This window comes from Micromys minutus (genome assembly GCF_963924665.1).
Source record: "Micromys minutus genome assembly, chromosome: 25".
Classification (NCBI taxonomy): domain Eukaryota; kingdom Metazoa; phylum Chordata; class Mammalia; order Rodentia; family Muridae; genus Micromys; species Micromys minutus.
Genome location: NC_137960.1, coordinates 40,826,137 through 40,844,525, shown reverse-complemented (window position 1 = coordinate 40,844,525; position 18,389 = coordinate 40,826,137). Strand labels below are relative to the sequence as shown.

Sequence of the window (18,389 nt, the reverse complement as noted above, 5' to 3'; positions counted from 1 at the left end):
ATCCCTGGAAGATATGTCCAAGAACAGAGTTCTCCGTGATTTGTCTGCAATAAACTTGGCCACTGGTCACCATGTACGAGAAGACACCTTCTTAAGAATAGTGTTTCTAATTGAGCTCAACTCCTTCCTTCCCATACAGATACCCTCCACAACCAGGACAGCTATGTCCTCACTGGGCCATTTACATTTCGGTTTAGGGACTTTCTAATGTGGATCTTCAAGTTCAACGTCAAGGTTTGTTTCTGTTGTTATTGATGTTTTGGTTTGTTTGTTGATTGATTGGTTTTATACAGACAGGGTTTGTCTGTGCAACTGACCTGGCTGTCCTGGAACTCGATTTGTAGACCAGGTTGGCCTTGAACTCAGAGCTCTGCCTCTGCCTCCCAAGTGCTGCGATAATAGGTGTGTGCCACCACCACCAGGTTTGATGCCCAGTTCTTATTCCTATGCCTCTCTTCTCTTCTGCCCTGCAAAGGAGGTCTTGAAGGTAGAATGTGCATTTGCCTAACGCCATGCTTTAAAACAGGACAAAGCTCACTCCCAGACTCTAGTGAGAGCAACACAGTAAAGGAGGAGCCAGAATCCCCACTGCCAGCTCCTTCACCAAGCTCCTCCAGCGTTGTGTTAGTAACCTGAACCAGGGTGGCCATGGGTATATGGAATATCAATGGGCGGTGCTCAAGAAACGCGTCATGTGGCTGGAGAGATGGCTCAGCGATTAAGGGCACTGACTGCTCTTTCAGAGGACCTGGGTTCAATTCCCAACAACCACATGGTGGCTAACAACATCTGTAATTCCAGTTCCAGGGGAGCTAACCCCTTTCCTGACCTCTCTGAGAACCAGGCACCCATGTGGTATACTTACACAGATGCCACAAAACAGTCAAGAGTCACACATACACACACAAAAATTTAAACCTTTTTTATTATTTTTAGGAGAGTAAGCACTTAAAAAAAAAACCAAATTCTTAAAATTTGGTGAGAGATTTCAAAGATACTGCAGTCATATAGCAATTCATTGTCACTCAGTGCAAAACGTGGGGAAAGGTATAAGTCATTTACCAAAGGCTGGCCCAGACTAGCTCTGTCACACTCCTAGAAGCTACACCCCTCATGTCTGACTCCTTGGCCATCCCACTGTCTTTCCATCTTAATTTGGTTTCCAGGTACTTCAAACTCATGGAGTGGTCCTGAAGGGAACACTAGTCCTCCAATCACCACAAACAGCTTGGGCCTCATCTGTAAACTAAACTTTTAGCCTGGCTTACAGAATGTATGTGATTAATACGCCAACCCAGTGAGGGTCAAATCCTACAATGGCAAAGCCCAGCCCCTGTCTCTGTTAATGAGGCAGGCTGTGGGCACCATAGGGCCTGTCCAAACCACTGCCGCTTACGCAGTGACTTTAAAACAGCTTCTATAATTAAAACTTCAGACCTGGAAACTTAGCTCCAAGATAGAGCACTTAACTAGCAAGTGCAAGGCCCTGTGTAAACTTAACAGCACTAGACAAAAGTAAAAGCTAAGAAAATAATATAAAATCAACATGTCCCTGGATGCTCTCTGAACAACACAGACAACAGCATATAAAAATAACCTCTTTTTAAAGTGTCAGCAAAAGTATTCTAATCTCTGAACAGTAATTAGAAAGATGTTTTTGTTTTTGTTTTAATGTGTGGGAAACAAGAATAAATTCTCCCAGACTAAAGGGAAAAGGCGTGCTGTAGATCAATGAACGCAGAAGAGCCACTAAATACCACGCCTGCCAAAACGTCAGGATGCGCAAACTCCAGCATGTTCATACCTGTCATTTTTGGTTTACACATTTGAAATAAGTGGTTTATTCACCAAAAATATTATACAACTTTAAAACTTACACATTTCACCAGGCATGGTGGCACATGCCTGTACTAGAAAATCCACGGGGCAGAAACAAAAGGTGAGTTGGTGGCCAACCTGGCCTACTTAGTAAATTCCAGGTCAGCCTGGACTATAATATAAAGTAAGACTCAAGAACAAAACAAGCACAAACTCTGAAAGCTAAAAAGTATCTCATTTGCACTTCTAGTAACCACGGGAGATAAAAGTAAGGCAGGTTTATGTAAGAACTCAACATGAAGTCAGGGAGGAAGCTAGATCCCTGGGAAGCACAACCACGTTCTCACAGGAACATACAGTCAACAGTACTTTTCAGTCCAACCCCACACAGGGTAAAAGAAAGAAAAATATCATTCCATCTCCAAAGATGCTCTTTGGATACAGGATCACGTCAGCTTGTTTTCTGCAGTGCTGACCCCTGCACACTACCCAGACCTTCACACGAACGCCTTCTGTAAGGTGGAGACCACGAAACAGCCTCCTAAGGCGATGCTAGTGCACGAGAATGAATGGTAATTTACACAAGGGTGAGAATTCTAAGCACTAGAAATAATTTCAACACTTCCTGTAAACAGACATACATTTCAAGTGCCAATGCACGCTGAAGGTCAGCCAGAGCTCCGCTCTGAATGGTGTCCTCAGGAGTGGTGGCCACGCAGTAAATCACTCCGTGACGTGTTGCCTAAGTGTTATTCCCTTTTGCCCTGATGATGATTCACAAGAGAGTTGCTGCTGCTGGCTGAAAGGGGCTCAAACATCAGTACGTCTGGAAGAAACTGATCAGAGCCCTCAGCTGTGGGTTCCGTCACATCTCTGGACAGACTCCTGTACTGGATCACTCATTTCAACCACTTCAAAATCCATTTCATTCCACTTTTCTGCATCGTCCTCCTCATTCTCCTCCTCACAGTCATGTAGCTCAGAGCTGGAGAGCAGAGCTTTCTGGTCCTCACTCTTCCTTCTTCCTTTGCGCTGGCGCTCCAGGGGTAAGGTGGCTAATTTATACATCACAGGGAATAAGACAGCCGTGAATATGGCTGAGCCCAGACCCGTGTACAGAACTACTGGCAAATCTGGGTACTGTCCCTGAAGAATTCCAATCACTGCAGGAATGGCCATTTCTCCCAGGGCAGCACCAATTACGAAGAACGCTGTGGATTTCCCAGTTAAGGTGGTGTACTGCTCAATCCAGGAGATGCCGCTGGGAAATGTGGCTGCCATTGAGGCTCCATACACAGAAGTTGCAATCCAGAGACAAAGAGGGGTCTTGTTAAAAAGCACCAGAAAGAAACAGGAGACCAGGCTGCCAATGTTGCTGAGCACAATCATGGTTCCAGGTTGTAAGAGTGTTGCAAAGAAGATGGCCAGGCCCCTGCAGGCTGCAAAGGTCCCCCAGAAGATGGAGTTCAAGCCAGCTGCCTCGCTCTCTTCCATACCAACATGGGTGGTGGCGAAGGAGAATACATAAGAGCCGTAGGTCACCTCGGCCCCCACATAGAAGAAGAAGAAGAGGAAGAGGAGGCACAGCAGGGCTCTGTGATATTTAGCCCTCCGAGCTCCCTGAGCAGATGCTGAAGATTTTTCCTGCCTTGAATGTTTCTTACAAAACAGACCAAACAGGAAGACAGAAACTACTAAGACATAGGTACCAATGGAGGCATATGTCCACAGCAGATTCCTGTCATCAGGTACTGCGAACACAGAGTCTTCGTTGGCTTTGGAGGATCGGTTCAGCATTAGAGCGATAAAGTCGGACTCGGTGTGGTTCTGAGCAGATGCTGTGGTACCCCAGGTCAGTTTAGCCAGCAGGGGAGCCAGAAAGGCACCCAAGGCAAAACTGAAGTGCAAGGCCTGCATATGTGGGGCTCCTTTGTCCCCCCAAAGATCCAAGATGAGGACGTTTCCACCTACCAACAAAGGAAATGATTTGAATAAACCATCATTCAGTATGAACACTACATTGCTATTAAGAAAAAAAGAGAAGCTACACTTCATAGAGCCAACGTGGAAGAGGAAGGCTGCATTTAAGGCTCTGAGCCACTGTCAGTAGTGCACTGTGATCACAGCTTGCCTTCCTAACATACAGAATCTGTAAGCTGGTAAACCACTGCCCACAGAGCCAGGCTCTTCATGAAATGTGCTAACAACACACTCACATCACATACCTATCTCCTTACAAGGGAAAGAGAGAGAGATGGGTTTTAGGACCAGACAGGCGCCAATCATGAAAGCTGTGTATGTTTGCACTTAGTAGTAACTGTCAAGGAAGTCAACAGCACTGCATGGAGCACAGCCAGACTCTGCACTGCCCTGATGAAGACCCTGAGGTGACGGCTGGAAGCATCTCTTCTTTGGCCCTCTTAACTTTTCAGATAGACACACATTTCCACTCCGTAACTTCACGAGCAAACCAAGTCTAATGTGTCAAATATCCCCAGAACCCACCAAGCAGCGTGAGAGGAAGAAAGGAAGGGAAGAATGCTGGAGTTGGGGTGACCAAACTCTATGAAGAGGCTCTGCTGGTGGAAAACAGGGATTTTCCAGAACAGGCTACACTGAGCTCAGAGCTCAACTGGAAGGTGTGTCCGTTCCTTTCAGCCCACAACAGCTCTACTCTTGCTTTGCCCTCCCAACAGCTTCCTAGAGTAAAATGGCCAGATTCTACCCTAAAAGGACAGCCTGCTATCTGTCCACAGGACGACCCTTCAGACATTCTAAATCACCGCTTGCTCATGAGAAACATACTTTCTGTTTACTTCACAGACAAAGGCTGGAAAATGGATGTTCTGATTGACGAGGAGAGCTTGGTAGGAGTGGCCCTGAAGAGGTGCCGAGGTCCCAGTCTGACATTCCTATGATAGTGTGATGTCATCAGCTGTCCTTTCCCTAGCAGTAGTGTCCCAAATAGTACAGCTGACAATAAACACTTCACTAACCTGTATCCAGAATGCCCATTGAAACGCCGAAGACAGACATCATGACAATCAGAAAGGCTGCTGTCTTGCAGAATGGTATGAGATAAAGACCAGCTGTGGTAGCAGAAAGGGACACCCCTGAGAAGAAACAGTGAGAACTCAGCTAAAGGATGCTCTGCTTTGCTAACACAGTACTTACTTAATCATCAGCAACAAAGTATTCATGCTTACATGGGAGTTTTAATACATCAGTTGATTTGCCTTTAATCTCGCCAACTTACTGAAAATGGCATACTACCAGCTCTGCCCTCTTTTCCAGGGTCAGGATCCAAGGGGGTCAGTCTGTGCTCAGCTCTGACAAGGGTGCAACATCCTTCCTTACATCCCTTCCCTACCATCTCCTGCCCCTTCATCTCCAAGCCCAAGTCCACAGAGCCTGGCCAGGCTCCAGAAACTCATTCTGATCACCATGGTCCCAGAAGCCACGCCCCACCCCAGATAAGCAGTCATGGTCAGCCAGTGCATGTGCCTGGGGTGGAGCCTCAATCACAGTAAAGGTCAGTCAGCGTTGCTCAGAGTTCTTAGCACTCAGGGGGAGCAGTATAGACCCCCTCCGGCTCCCAGAGTACATGCCAGCTGACTGCCTGTTTCAGGTATCATCAATCTTCCATATTTAGAGTTGGGTCATAAATTTGTTGACAGAAACAAAGAAGTAAAGAACAGTGTTTACTTACCCAAAAGTAAAAAATGATTTATACAGCCAAAAAGGACCCCTCCAATCATAGAGCCACATAAATATCCTGAGGCACGGCCCACAAAAATCAGAGACAGGCTGCTGATGTTTTTGTTCACATTCCTTGCCAAGTCTGGAAAGGTGGGTCCCAGGATAGCAACGCTCAATCCCTACAGTTAAAAACAAGAGGGCTGGTCACCATCACTGGAAAGCTGACCAAGAAGTAGCTTTTCCACAATCAAGAAACCACAGGTGGAGGGAGATGACCATCTACCATAAGGGAGTGTGTTTTACATTAAGTCAAAACTAAGAAAACACGTACATTATCAGCAGTAATGCCAATGACTCAGCAATAGCTTTTTACTCATAGCCTCTGATACTTTTTAAGAAGTTTGAGTCTCCAAACTTGCTCTGTAGCTCAAAACAGCTCCAACTGCCTGTCTCAGCCTCCAAAATGTCGGTACCACAAGTGTATCCCAACCCATACAACTTATTAAACTATTTAATATTTTTAACTGTTTGGCATTAAACAGTACCTTAAAAGGCCATTCCATATTAATAATTAATATGTAAAAAAAGAGGAGCTGAGGAGATGGCTCAGTCAGTAAAGTACTCACAGCATGAACATGAGGACCTGAGTCTAGATCCCCACCTTTCACATAAAAAGGACAGTATCTTAGGTTTGTATTGCTAATCAAACACCAGGAAAAACAGCAAGTCAGGGAAGAAAGGGCTTATCTGACTTACACCTCCATACTAGTCCATCTTTGAAGAAAGTCAGGATAGGACAGGAAGCAGGAGCTGATGCAGAGGCCACGGAGGGATGCTACTTACTGGCTTGCTCCTCACAGCTTGCTCAGCCTGCTTTTTTAATAGAACCTAAGACCACCAGCCCAGGGATGGTGCCACCCACAATGGGCTGGGCCCTCCCTCATCAATCATTAATTGAAAAAACCCCTTACAGCTGGATCTTGCAGAGGGATTTTCTCAACTGAGGTTCCCTCCTTCTCAGATGACTTTAGCATCTCTCAAGCTGACATAAAACTAGCCAGGCAACTGACCCCCTGTCAACCTGATACACAAACATATCACTGTTAAGCCACAACCTCTTCAGCCCCAGGATCCCACAGTAACATCAACAACACAGTATAAGACACTTTACAATCTTCAAAGGTCCTAATCTTTATAAATTCAAACACTTTAAAATCCAGTATCTCAACTGTGGAGTTCTGTAAAATAAAAACTAAATGCTTTTTTACTTCAAGAGGGAAAACACAGGGCATAGTAACAATCTTAAAAAAAAAAAAAAAAAAAAAAAAAAAAGCAAAACCAAACTCTCAAAGTGTAAATAACTCAATGTCCAATGCCTGGGTCTCACTCACAATCTTCTGGGTTCCTCCAAAGGCTTGGTCACTTTTCCTTCTCTGCCCTCTGCAGTGCAGTCTTTTAGGCTGACTGCCTCCATTCTGCTTATACCTGCTGGTCTTGGTGGTCATCCCAAGGTACTGGCATCTCCAAAATGCTGGGGTCTTCTGCTGCAACTGGGCTACACTTTCACTAATAGTTTCTCCTGGCCTCTTTTCAGGGACTGCAGCCCTGCCCACAGTACCAGGCCTCAACTGCTCTCCATGACTCCCTCATGCCTCCAAATACAGCACCACCTGGTGACGTCTACTATGGTTGGCTGCCAATAGGAGGTACAACCTTAGCCAATTCTGGGACACAGCTTCTGTGTGCTCACTCTGAGGACACACTTCCCAGAAGACTTCACCTCAGTGATGCTGGTCTCTTAATCAGAGCTGATTCTTCAGGCCCAGCTGACCAGCAAAGTCAAGGTTTCTCTTTAGTGGTTCTGGTGTCCTTCTCGTCACAGCCAATTCCTCAGCTCCAGCAAGCCAAAGGTGCGGATTCTTAACTAAAATGTTCTGGTGGTCTCTGCTTTTCTCTGAAACTTCACAAGCCAGGCCTCAGTCGACTGTGCTGTTCTCAACATTTTTTCTTTTTAGATGTTATTTACGCATATGGGTATTTTGTCTGCACACACACAACAGGGCATCAGATCCCAAGACAGACAGCTGTGAGCTGTGGGTGCTGGGAATTGAACTCAGGACCTCTGGAAGAACAGCCAGTACTCTAAGCCCCTGAGTCATGTCTCCAGCCTAGCTCTCAACATTCCTACCTTCCAAGCTCCTACAAGAACAGTATGGTGAGCTCTCAATACCCAATGACTTCTCTCACCCAAAGTTCCAAAGTCCTTCCACAATCCTCCAAACAACATGCTCAAGCCTGTCACAGCAATATCCCACTATCCTTGTGCCAACTTGTCTTAGTTTGAGTTTCAATTGCTACAGTGAAACACCATGACCAAAAAGCAAGTTGGGGAGGAATGGAATTACTTGGCTTACACCTCCACACCACAGTCCATCACTGAAGGAAGTCAGGGCAGGAACTCAAACAAGACAGGAACCTGAAGACAGGACCTGATGCAGAGGCCATAGAAGAGTCCTGCCTACCAACTTGCTTGGCCTCTTCCTTATAGAATCACGACCACCAGCCCAGAGAAGGCACCATCCACAGTGGGCTGGGCCCTCCCCAACCATCACTAATTATGAAAATGCCCTATGAGCTGGTGAGATGGCTCAACAGTTATGAGCCCTGGTTGCTCTTCCAGAGGTCCTGAGTTCAATTCCCAGCAACCACCTATAAAGGGATCTGATGCCCTCCTCTGGCATGTGAATGCATATATAACAGCATTCATACAATAAATTTTTAAAAAAGAAAATGTTCCATAGCTGCATCTTATGGAGGCCTTTTCTCAGTTACGGTTCTCTTTTCAGATTCTAGATGGCTTTAATAAAACTAGCCAGGGCACACAGGAACAGCAGCATGCCTAGAACCCCAGCACTGAAGAACATGGAAAGAAATCCCTGTGGCTCACTGGTCAGCTAGTCTGGCTGACCTGGTGAGCTCCAGGCTCAGTGAGAGGCCCCGCCTCTACACACGCCATCTGCACAAAAACTAAGAACATCAATAAACTATTCTCAAAATATATACTTACATTTTCAAATATGCTATATGCATAAATACAGAAATTTAGTAGTTAAAATTTTAAATTGTCAAGCACCAAATTATGATATTTACATTAAGATGCCAATATTTCTGGCACACACGGAGCTGGTCCTTTGAGATGTATATCTGATGCTGATGATAAGTAATCTGAATGTTCCTATATCTATGGTTTTTCTCACATTCCAAAGCCATCATGCAACATTTGGACTGTAAGGCTTTCTTAGCAAAACATATAACACAGACAAAATGACTTTAACAAGATGTTACACAAGGTACTCGCAAGAACTAAGGGCCTTCGTTTTAGGTGAAATTCCTAATAACCTTTAAGGAAATGTTTCCACATCACTTGAACATTGAGAAACATTGATTGTGGGCTTGGGATGCGGCTCAGTGAAAGCCTAACATGAAGTCCCTGGGTCAATCCCCCATATGTAATAAACAAAAAACAAAATCAGATTGTGCTGGACCTCCAAACCAAGAGTGTGTTTCCTGCCCAAGCACCAAGGACAAAGATCAGACGCACACAGAGCCACAGCATGTTCAGATTTTCATGAAATTCCTTCAAAGCACCTGTAACACCCAGCGCAAAGTGAGGAGCGCCATCATCTGCAGCGCTTGTGTTCTTCCCTCCTTCCCTATCAAAATAGTTTAAAGAAACTGAGGCTCCAATTCTGAGGGACTCTCCTCCCTAAAGGTTTAGCCCTCCTGACACTCGAGTCAAAAATTACCAATTTAGGCCAGTGATTCACAGTGTTAATCCCAGCATTTAGGAGGCAGAGACAGGTGGATGTCTATGAAATTTGAGGCCATCCTGATCTTCACAATGAGTTTCAGCCATCTGGTCTACAGCAGGGAGTTTCGGGTCACAGGGAAACACTGTCTTTAGGGCATTCTAGTTCTTGCACTTGAGTGAAGAAACTCGTTTAAGGCTTGATTTAAACATGTCCTTGATGCTATCATTTAACCAGAAAAGCCACGTTCTCTGCTGGGCCTATTTTTCCATCTGCGAACTAAAGCAGTTGGTTGGATTTGGTCAGGTCCCCAGAAAGAGGAAACTTAGTTTGCTCGTGTTGGAAACGTACTGTGCCCACCCCCCCTTTTTTTTTTCAGATGACAAAACTGAGACCCAGGAGAATTAACCCATATCCACCAAGGGTCATGCACGGCGCAGGGCACTGAGGAGACCACGTTCCCTGCAGGACGCCTGCTCCAACCTTGGCCTGGGGGTTTTGGCCCAGCTCTCACCAGCCCCAGGAAGGCGGCACACAGCACCACGGTGGTGAACCAGCGCAGCACGCTCTGGGCACGGCCTTTCTGCACGGGGGCCACAGCTCCCGACTCATTTTCTGCGCCCGGGCCGGCGGGGAGGAGCCGCTGCCCTCCAGCCCCACCGAACTCCAGCTCCAGCTCCAGCGTGGCGGCTCCACCAGCGGGCTCCGTGCACCAGGCCTCCGATGTGCAGGGCGGCGCTCAGCCCCGCCCCGGGGCCCCGAAGTCTTCCCCGGGCGCTAATTCCGCCCGGACGGGCCCGCGAGAGCGTGACCCCGGAGCAAAGCCTTCCCACTGCGCAGGCGCGGGTCCCGCCCCCGGGGCTCGGGAGAGCAAGGATCACTTTCCGGAAATAAGGCCACTCACCAACCAGAAGGCTTCTTCAAACCGGAAGTTGATGTGGTTGCCTTGGAGATCGAACTTCCTGGCCCAGTCTCAATTAGGTGAGCCGGGGAGTTTCTCACCACAGGATCCAGAGAGTAAGAAGTTGCAAAACGTAGAAAGAAGACCGGCCTGGAACTGCAAGATGGCAGCTTCCGCAAGTTCTTGGGTCACCTGGAAACCCAAAGGTCTTGTCTCTACACGATTCCCAAACCTTTTTGCCCTTGCTCCTTAGACGTATGAGAATGTTCAACGTCAGCTTCTCACTCCACAGACAGTTGTGGATCCTTACCGTTTTAACTCACAAGTGAAGTATCTCAGTTAATTTACACAACACTCAGGATTCCACTGCGGTCCCATCTGTTTGACCACAGGGACCATAGCCTCAAATGTTACCACATTCTATTCTTTATCTGGGGTTCTTTCCCACTTATTCTGTCTCTGATACCCGCTCCCTAGACTACCAAGCCACTACAAAACGTGGTCTTGTTACCTGTAAACCAACTTCCCACCTTCAATCATATGATCATTAACTTCTTCCCTGCTTGTCTCAGAAATGTTTCTTAAATCGGCTTCCAACTCCTCTCCATTCCTACTATGTTTGTCTTCATTTCTTAATTAGACGATTTCAGACGTTTTTCTGGTTCATCTCAATGTGTGTGTTTGGAAATTTTCTGTGGGACCTGCAGAACACAAAAATTGTAAGGGCACTTTAAAGTGGAAATCCCTCTGCCTACTACAGTACCCAACCTGCTGGGCATGGGGGAATGGCGACATAACTAACCACTTTCTGTTTGGCTTTAAGACCTACTCCACATAGCTTGGTACTATAAGTCTGTTCAAATCCCATGGCTGGGGAGATCATAGGACCCAGGGAGGAACCTACCTCTGGTTTCCTGAATGCATGTGTTTTCAGACTGCCTTCTAAAGACTTATATTTACACCTTTACATAAATGTTACCCTTGGCATTTTGTTTTAGCAGTGAGTAGAAGTCGGTGCAAAAAACTTTAACTAGTCAAAATGCTGAGAACAAGACTGTTGAATACTTAGTCCTAAATGGCTGGTTCAGCAAAGGGTAATGCCTTGTGTCCCTTGGCGTGGCTACCATTTTTGTATTTGGGGTGGACAGGACACCCTCAGTGTACCCTATAAACTGTTGTTGGGGAGGGCTTCCAAAACTAGTTTACCTTAAGAGATCACCTTTTCTGATGCCCAGTGTTTATGTACATATTCCAAAGAGGCAATTAGGCACTGAGGGGTGTTGCAGGCTTCCTGTTTGGACCCACCCAAAGATTACTGTAGGGACTGAGATTGACAGCAATTGCCAGTTGTCCTTTTGCATGTGGCACCTGTTAGCCTGAAAGAGGAGGTTAGAGACAGAAGAAGCATCATGAACAAGACACCGCCAGCACATGCAGTTCCGCCAACCAGATCATCAATTTTGCTGTTACTTCATAACTTTTGCTTTCTAAGTTTGCTACAGTTGCGAATCAAGTATCTGATAGTGAGGAGAGCCAATATGTGACCTCCTATGGGATTGGCCCACGGGTTGAAAACCAGTTTTAGAGTGTCTTGGGATTTGTCATCGTTGTGTTCAGACGGGTTTTCTCTGTAACCCAGGCTGTTTTAGAACTCACTTTGTAGTCTGGGCTGGCCTCAAACTCAAGAGATCCACCTGCCTCTGCTTCCCACGGCTGGGATTAAAAGTGTGCACCATCTCCAGTGCCAGTCAAGTGTCTTGAGATTTTAATGGTGGCTAATTATTTGGGCAAATAGATAACATCTAGTAATTCTGTGATTTGTTAACTATTTTAAATGGGCTTGCAAGAGGAAGTCATAAATCCTCTTTGTCTCCACAGCATGTATAATGGTGTACCACTCCAAATGTATAGCAACCATGTGTGAATATTAGCTGTTTTGCCTTCTGCCAAGTACACAGACACTCTGGCTAAAAGCTCTGGTTCTGCCCTCTGAGCGAAAATGATGTCAGACAAATGAGCTCTCTCAACTATGTCAAAAGTAAAGATAACTGCATATCCTGTCTGAAAATGTCCTATTCTGTTCATAAATATAAACATCAGTAAGTAAAAGCAAGCGGACTGCCATTTCTCCATGGTTAGGAAACTGAATCCTCTTCCATTTTGCTTCCTTTATAGGTAATGTTGGGGCGATGTGAATGCTGGTGCAGGGATTGTAGCCCATTTTCTTGATAGTCTTCTATGACGGGTTTGAGTCCATTGGAACTTCTTGCCTCAAAAGGTATTTATTTTTTATGTTAGGCAAAGGTCGTTACCTCAATTGGGGCAGTTAATCTTACCCACAACATCTGTTTTTTGTTTGTTTGTTTGTTTGTTTGTTTGTTTTGCACAAATCCTCCTGGGACTTGTGAAAGGAGACTGTTGGTTTTCTTCCGTGAGGTAGTGGCGTGGAGAAAATGTCAGGATTGGCACTTTTCAGTGTTCCCAAGTTAAAGAAATATACTACCACCTTTGGGAGGTGAATATGTGAGCATTTTGTTTCTAAAGAGTCACATCTTGACGGCGGAGCTGCCCGCGCCCCCTCCTCTCGGATGTGGCGGAGCTGAAGCGGGAGACTCTGCAGGATCCGCGGCCCTGAGAGTCCGCGGTGCACTCTTCAAGTCTCCGATTAAACTTTAAAAAATGGCCTCCAATAAAACTACATTGCAAAAAATGGGAAAGAAACAGAATGGAAGGAGTAAAAAAGTTGAAGAGGCAGAGCCTGAAGAATTTGTGGTAGAAAAAAAGTACTGGACCGTCCTGTAGTGAATGGGAAGGTGGAGCATTTCCTGAAGTGGAAGGGGTTCACAGATGCTGATAATACTTGGGAACCAGAAGAAAATTTAGATTGTCCAGAATTAATTGAAGCATTTCTTGATTCTCAAAAGCCTGGTAAAGAAAAGGATGGTACAAAAAGGAAATCTTTATCTGACAGTGAATCTGATGATAGCAAATCGAAGAAGAAAAGAGATGCTGCTGACAAACCAGGGGCTTGGCCAGGGGGTCTGGATCCTGAATGAATAATCGGTGCCACAGACAGCAGTGGAGAGTTCATGTTTCTCATGACAGGAAAGGACTCAGACGAGGCTGCCCTGGTGCTGGTAAAGGAGGCGAATATGAAGTGTCCTCAGATTGTCATTGCCTTCTATGAGGAGAGGCTGACTTGGCATTCTTGTCCTGAAGATGAAGCACAGTAATTGTTTGCATTTATATATATATATATATATATATATATATATATAATATAGAATTCTATATATTATATATATATACATATATATATAATCTGGATCTTGGGTTCTGAATTACTAGTGCAGAAAAAAATAGCATTCAGATGAAAATCAAGTTTGATATGCTGGTTTTAAAAGTATTGACAGTAGTTGGGATATTTTTTGGGTTTTGTTCTGCATCAAAAGGCACTGATTCATTTGAGCAAGTAAGAGCTTTCTGTAGTGGCTTCCTTTAACAGTAGAGTATTTGATACCGTGTTGTATTTCCTTGGCTTTGAAGAATAGCTTTTCTTAAACGCTGGGGAGATTTTACAGTCATTACTAAGGTCAGAACTTATTTTTAACTGGGACACAGAAGGACCATTCTGGGGTTTTTGTTCTTATGTAGTGTATACATAGAACATATAACTTGTTTGTTTTGTCTTGTTTTTAATACTCAAAACAACTGAAGAAAACAAAAGAAATTCCATCATTGTGAACATTTTCCTAAACCATAACCTTTCAGATTAAGCAGAGTCGAATTTATTGGAGAGTTTAAAAGCAACTACATGAGAATTGATATGTTATCAAGTAAACACAGTAGTTTATTTACAGGATGTTGTCCATATCAGCTCTCCCTTCAGAAAATGAATCAGGCAAAGTAGTAGTGTGATTCAGTAACAAGACTTGGGCTGAGTGTGGTGGTGCACACCTTTAATCCCAGCATTCTAGAGCTCTGATTTAAGAGTTCAGCTGGTCTACAGAGGCAGGACCCTGTCAGCCAGTCTTGTAAAGGTCCCTCTGATGAACCAACATTCCTTTGCAGAAAGTTAAAATCTGTACTAAAAGGTTATGATTCATGGAATCTGTTTGATGTGGAAATGGGATCTTAGTTGGAGCTGATGTTGGCAATTTAAAACCTGCTGACTGAGTGAATGAACAAAATTTGCTAATAGCAATTAATGACCTGCATGCTTTTTCTTTACCCTGACTCATTCCTTACTAGTAGGATCAATCTTTTCAGTATTTGGGATCTGGTTTAATGAGCCAGAAAAGTAACTTTGTAGTTTCAGAATGTCACCCAACTGTATATTTATTGTAAATAATGGTGAGCAGTGGTCAATAAGTAGTTTTATATTCCTTTAAAAAAGGGGGGGGGCTGGAGAGATGGCTCAGTGGTTAAGAGCATTCACTGCTCTTCCAGAGGTCCTGAGTTCAAATCCCAGCAACCACATGGTGGCTCACAACCATCTGTAATAAGATCTGATCCCTTCTTCTGGTGTGTCTGAAAACAGCTACAGTGTACTTAAATAAATAAATACATAAATACATAAACAAATCTTTTTAAAAAAAGAGTCACATCTTAACAAATGGACAGGGCACAATTTACCAGTAGAAAGATATGATGCCTTAGTTTCTTCCAAATTGAATGTGTGGGTGTGACCGTTTGAAGGGACTAGAATATGTGGCCTTGTTGGAGAAAGTGTGTCACTAGAGGTGGGCTATGAAGTAAGGCGCAATGTCTCTCTCTTTCTTCTACCTGCTGATCTGGACGTAGAGCACTCAGCTTCTACTCCCTGCCATGGGAATAATGGACTAAATCTCAGAACTGTAAGTCAGTCCCAATCAATTCTGTCCTTTATAAGAGTCGTGGTCATTCTTCATAGCAGTGGAACAGTGACTAAGACAATAGGGTTTTCCCTAAAGTCAGTAATAACTCCCACCATTTGAATTATTCTGAGGGAGATTTTAAACCAGGTAGGATTAAAACAGTAGCCCCAGGCTTTGTTTTCTGTTGGTTAATAATTAGCTCAATTTCTCCTACCATAGTAGCAATGAAAAACTCCCTTATTTTCTAAAGCAGACCTATTCTAGTCTACGTTTTCTTTCAAGTTCTCTCTAAGGCCTGCTACTTCTATGAGAGAATTCCTATTTCAGTTTCTTGGAGTCTTTTTGAAATAGGTTTTTCTTTTCTTTTTGCAATGGTTACAAATATCTTTGTCTTTTCTTCATTAAACAACTTTAAAAAACAGATAAATGTACAGATTTTTAAAGCTTTTTTGCATAAAACTATATGAATATATTTTTGTCAGTACTTGATTTTTTTTCAAGGTTTGATATTATGCATTGAAAACTTACTAGTTACAGTCTTTGTCTTTTTGAAGATGGAATGAATTACTTTTTTCTTTCCTGTGAGCTTAACTGTTCTTGTAAGCTCATAATTTGGGTAGTAGTGTCTTTTTTCTTTTTAATACTAGTTCTAGAAATTGTTAAAGCGCCAAGGCTGTCTGTGAGAAGGAGATCCATATCTTCTTGCTTTCAGTAATTTAGACTTTAATAAGCTGTCACTTCCTTGCAGTCACAGTTATAGGACTTCCCGAGTGGCTGTGATTGTGACGTGGAAGGCAGGTATAGTTCTCTGGCCTAACCATACACTGCTGTGTTTTCGCCCAGTCATTAATTTCTGGAATAACTTGTACCATAGCAGAGGTAGTTCCTAAGTCATGGCAGGACCCTTTAGTGTCAGCGATCTGTTGGATCAAAGTCCTGAAGGGAAAGCAAGTGGGACTGCCCAAGCTTCTCCTCTTTCTCTCTCCTTCTCTCCCTCCCTCCCTCTCTCCTTCCCTCCCTTTCATGGCAACCAAAGAGCAATCCCCGTGTTTCTGTGTGAGAAGCTGTCTCCATGTGACCTTTCTGCCATGCCGATCTGCTTGTCCAGGCCTACAGCAGCCGGCCAAGCAGCTCCAGACTGAAGCTTCTGAGCTTATAACCAACACAAACCTTTTTTCCTGTGAGTCTGTTACCTTGGGTATTCTGTAGCAGAGACAGAGGGCGACTAATACTGGAAAGTGCCCTTGAGAGGCTCTTGATGCGGTGAAGTACAAGTCATGGAAGAGGATGTGGAAAATGAGCCGTACCACGGTGCTTGGAGTTGGCCAGTAAACCTTTACTAGCAAAACAGATTAACAAAATAGGAAACATTTCCCAGGTATATTAGATTAATAAATTCAGTTTTGAGTGAAGGATGACCTTGAACTCCTGGCCCTCCTGCTTCTGCCTCCCACAAGCTAGGATTACAGGCATGCACCAATATACCATCCATTCTACTTCTGCAGATATTTCTAAACTCTGGCTTCCCCCATGCCAAAAGTTTATTTAGAAAAAATTTACTTTAAGGATACAGTTGACTTAGATTATGGATTCGAGGATTAGCCAGCATCTCATTCTGTAAGACCGAATTGCCATTAAGCTGAGCTGAACGGAGAGATATTTGGCTTTGTATGCAGAAGACACAGAGAAATCAGAAACAGAATGAAAAGTAGATGGATCCATCAAGTTGCTTTTCTTGTCTGGTATGATGGTTCATGGCTGTGATCACCACACTTGGGAAGTAGAGGCAAGATCAGTAAGGCAGGGATAGCCTTAGCTATAATACTGAGTTTGAGGCCAGCCTGGGCAGCAAGAGACCCTGTCTGAAAAGAAAGCTGTATATCCCAGGATGGCCTCAAATTGACTCTGTAGCCTGTGGTAGATTAGAATCCTCCTGCCTTGCTCTCCCATGCTCTAAGATTATAAGTACAAGCCACATCACACTTGGCCAAAAGCTCCTCCTCTTAGAGATCTAAAAGAGCTCTTAGTCTAGGGTTCAAGTTCACTGGTAAGAGTGCTTCTTAGTATATACAATGACCTAGGCTCTAGCCCCAAGGTAGAAAACAGGAGAGAAATGTATTTACCATACCTATTCAGATAACCTGTCCCTTTCTGACTAGCTACTGTGTTCTGATTGGCGGTTGCCATCTACACTCTTGGTGATGGTGATCATGTCTGGTTTGCTTCCCAACATATCTAGCATCCATACAATGACTGGCAAGCCAGTCACTCAAGTTATTGATACACAAATGACCATATAAAGGGTTAAAGGTGTTCCAAGGGACTAGAGCTGTCAGTGGAGCTAGAGCAAATCTGTAGGCATCTGGCCACATTACAGTGTATGAACGAGCAGTGAGGGGGTTAAATACACATTAGAGATCAGAAAACAAAGACTAGCTTAATAAAACAGCATGGGCTTTGGAGCCACACAAATCAAAAAGTCAGGGCTGGCCAGACATCTCAGTAGGTAAAAGGGTTTGCTACACAATCCTAATGGTTTCACTTTGATCTCCAGAACCCACAGTGAGAAGAGGACTGGCTCTCACAAGTTGACCTCTGACTTCCACACACACTGTGGTGCACTTGCACAGGCACACATACAAACACACAATAATTAAAATGACTGGCAAGGTGACTCAGCAGCTAAGGGAGCTTGCTTCCTAAGCCGGGAGACCTGAGTTTGCTTCCTAGACCCTACACAGAGGAAGGAGAGAGCAGACTCTTGTTCTTCCTGTGATTGCCACACGTGCCCTGTGGTGTGCAGGTCAGCAAGCTCCCGAGCCTGGCAGCTTGTGTTTTGGCAGAACTTCCAGAGGCAGAATTCACCTTTCTCAATACCTGAGCAAGCGTTATCAATGCTGACAGCAAACAAGGCATCTCCTCGCCCCAGCTTGTCCTTTGAGGAGAGCACCCTGTAAATCACCCGCACCGTCACCAGCCGAGGCTCCAGCTGTCTGCTTTCCCAGTGGCTGGTCCTCAGCTTTGCCTGAGATTACAGTACACTGAACTTAAAGGTCAGTTTTCACAGGGTCCTTCCTCCTCCAAGAGCTTATGGAATCTGGAGGGGCAGATGTAGAAGGCACTTTGTCCTCCTTTGGGATTACAACACAATTCTCATATCACTGTCCAGAGAAAGCACTTTGTACTCTAAGATAAGAATGGCAATATCAACTTACTGGTTGTGTATAAAACAATAAAACCTTGTCATTACTCATAAACCTGGACTCTATCTATGGCAAGTCGGTTTTTCTGTGCCTGCACTCACCG

General features: G+C 44.5%; 1 protein-coding gene and 1 pseudogene across 3 annotated transcripts; one reads left to right on the top strand and one right to left on the bottom strand.

Moving 5' to 3' along the window:
* Window positions 1-941: 941 nt before the first annotated feature.
* Window positions 942-10,061, bottom strand: LOC308437198 (sodium-dependent glucose transporter 1C-like). 2 transcript variants are annotated; one of them, XM_080938258.1, is made up of 4 exons: window positions 9,841-10,061; window positions 5,528-5,696; window positions 4,815-4,931; window positions 942-3,785 (listed from the first exon to the last, which is right to left on the bottom strand). In XM_080938258.1, exons 2-4 carry the CDS (start codon window positions 5,574-5,576, stop codon window positions 2,668-2,670), a joined length of 1,284 nt encoding a protein of 427 aa, XP_080794384.1. In that variant the 5' UTR covers window positions 5,577-5,696; window positions 9,841-10,061; the 3' UTR covers window positions 942-2,667. The 2 variants fall into 2 exon arrangements, with proteins under 2 accessions (XP_080794384.1, XP_080794383.1); XM_080938257.1 differs by having other exon boundaries at window positions 9,810-9,950.
* Window positions 10,062-12,906: 2,845 nt separating this feature from the next.
* On the top strand, window positions 12,907-13,460 carry LOC308436846 (chromobox protein homolog 3-like; annotated as a pseudogene). Its single transcript has one exon. The product of its transcript is annotated as a chromobox protein homolog 3-like (transcript).
* The last annotated feature ends 4,929 nt before the right edge of the window (window positions 13,461-18,389 follow it).

Coding starts and splice junctions, on each gene's coding strand:
- LOC308437198 (XM_080938258.1), bottom strand. CDS start 5,576: ATGATTGGAGGGGTCCTTTTTGGCTGTATAAATCATTTTTTACTTTTG. Junction 4,932..5,527: donor AAATCATTTTTTACTTTTGG/GTAAGTAAACAC, acceptor GTTTCTTCTCAG/GGGTGTCCCTTTCTGCTACC. Junction 3,786..4,814: donor AATGGGCATTCTGGATACAG/GTTAGTGAAGTG, acceptor CTTTGTTGGTAG/GTGGAAACGTCCTCATCTTG.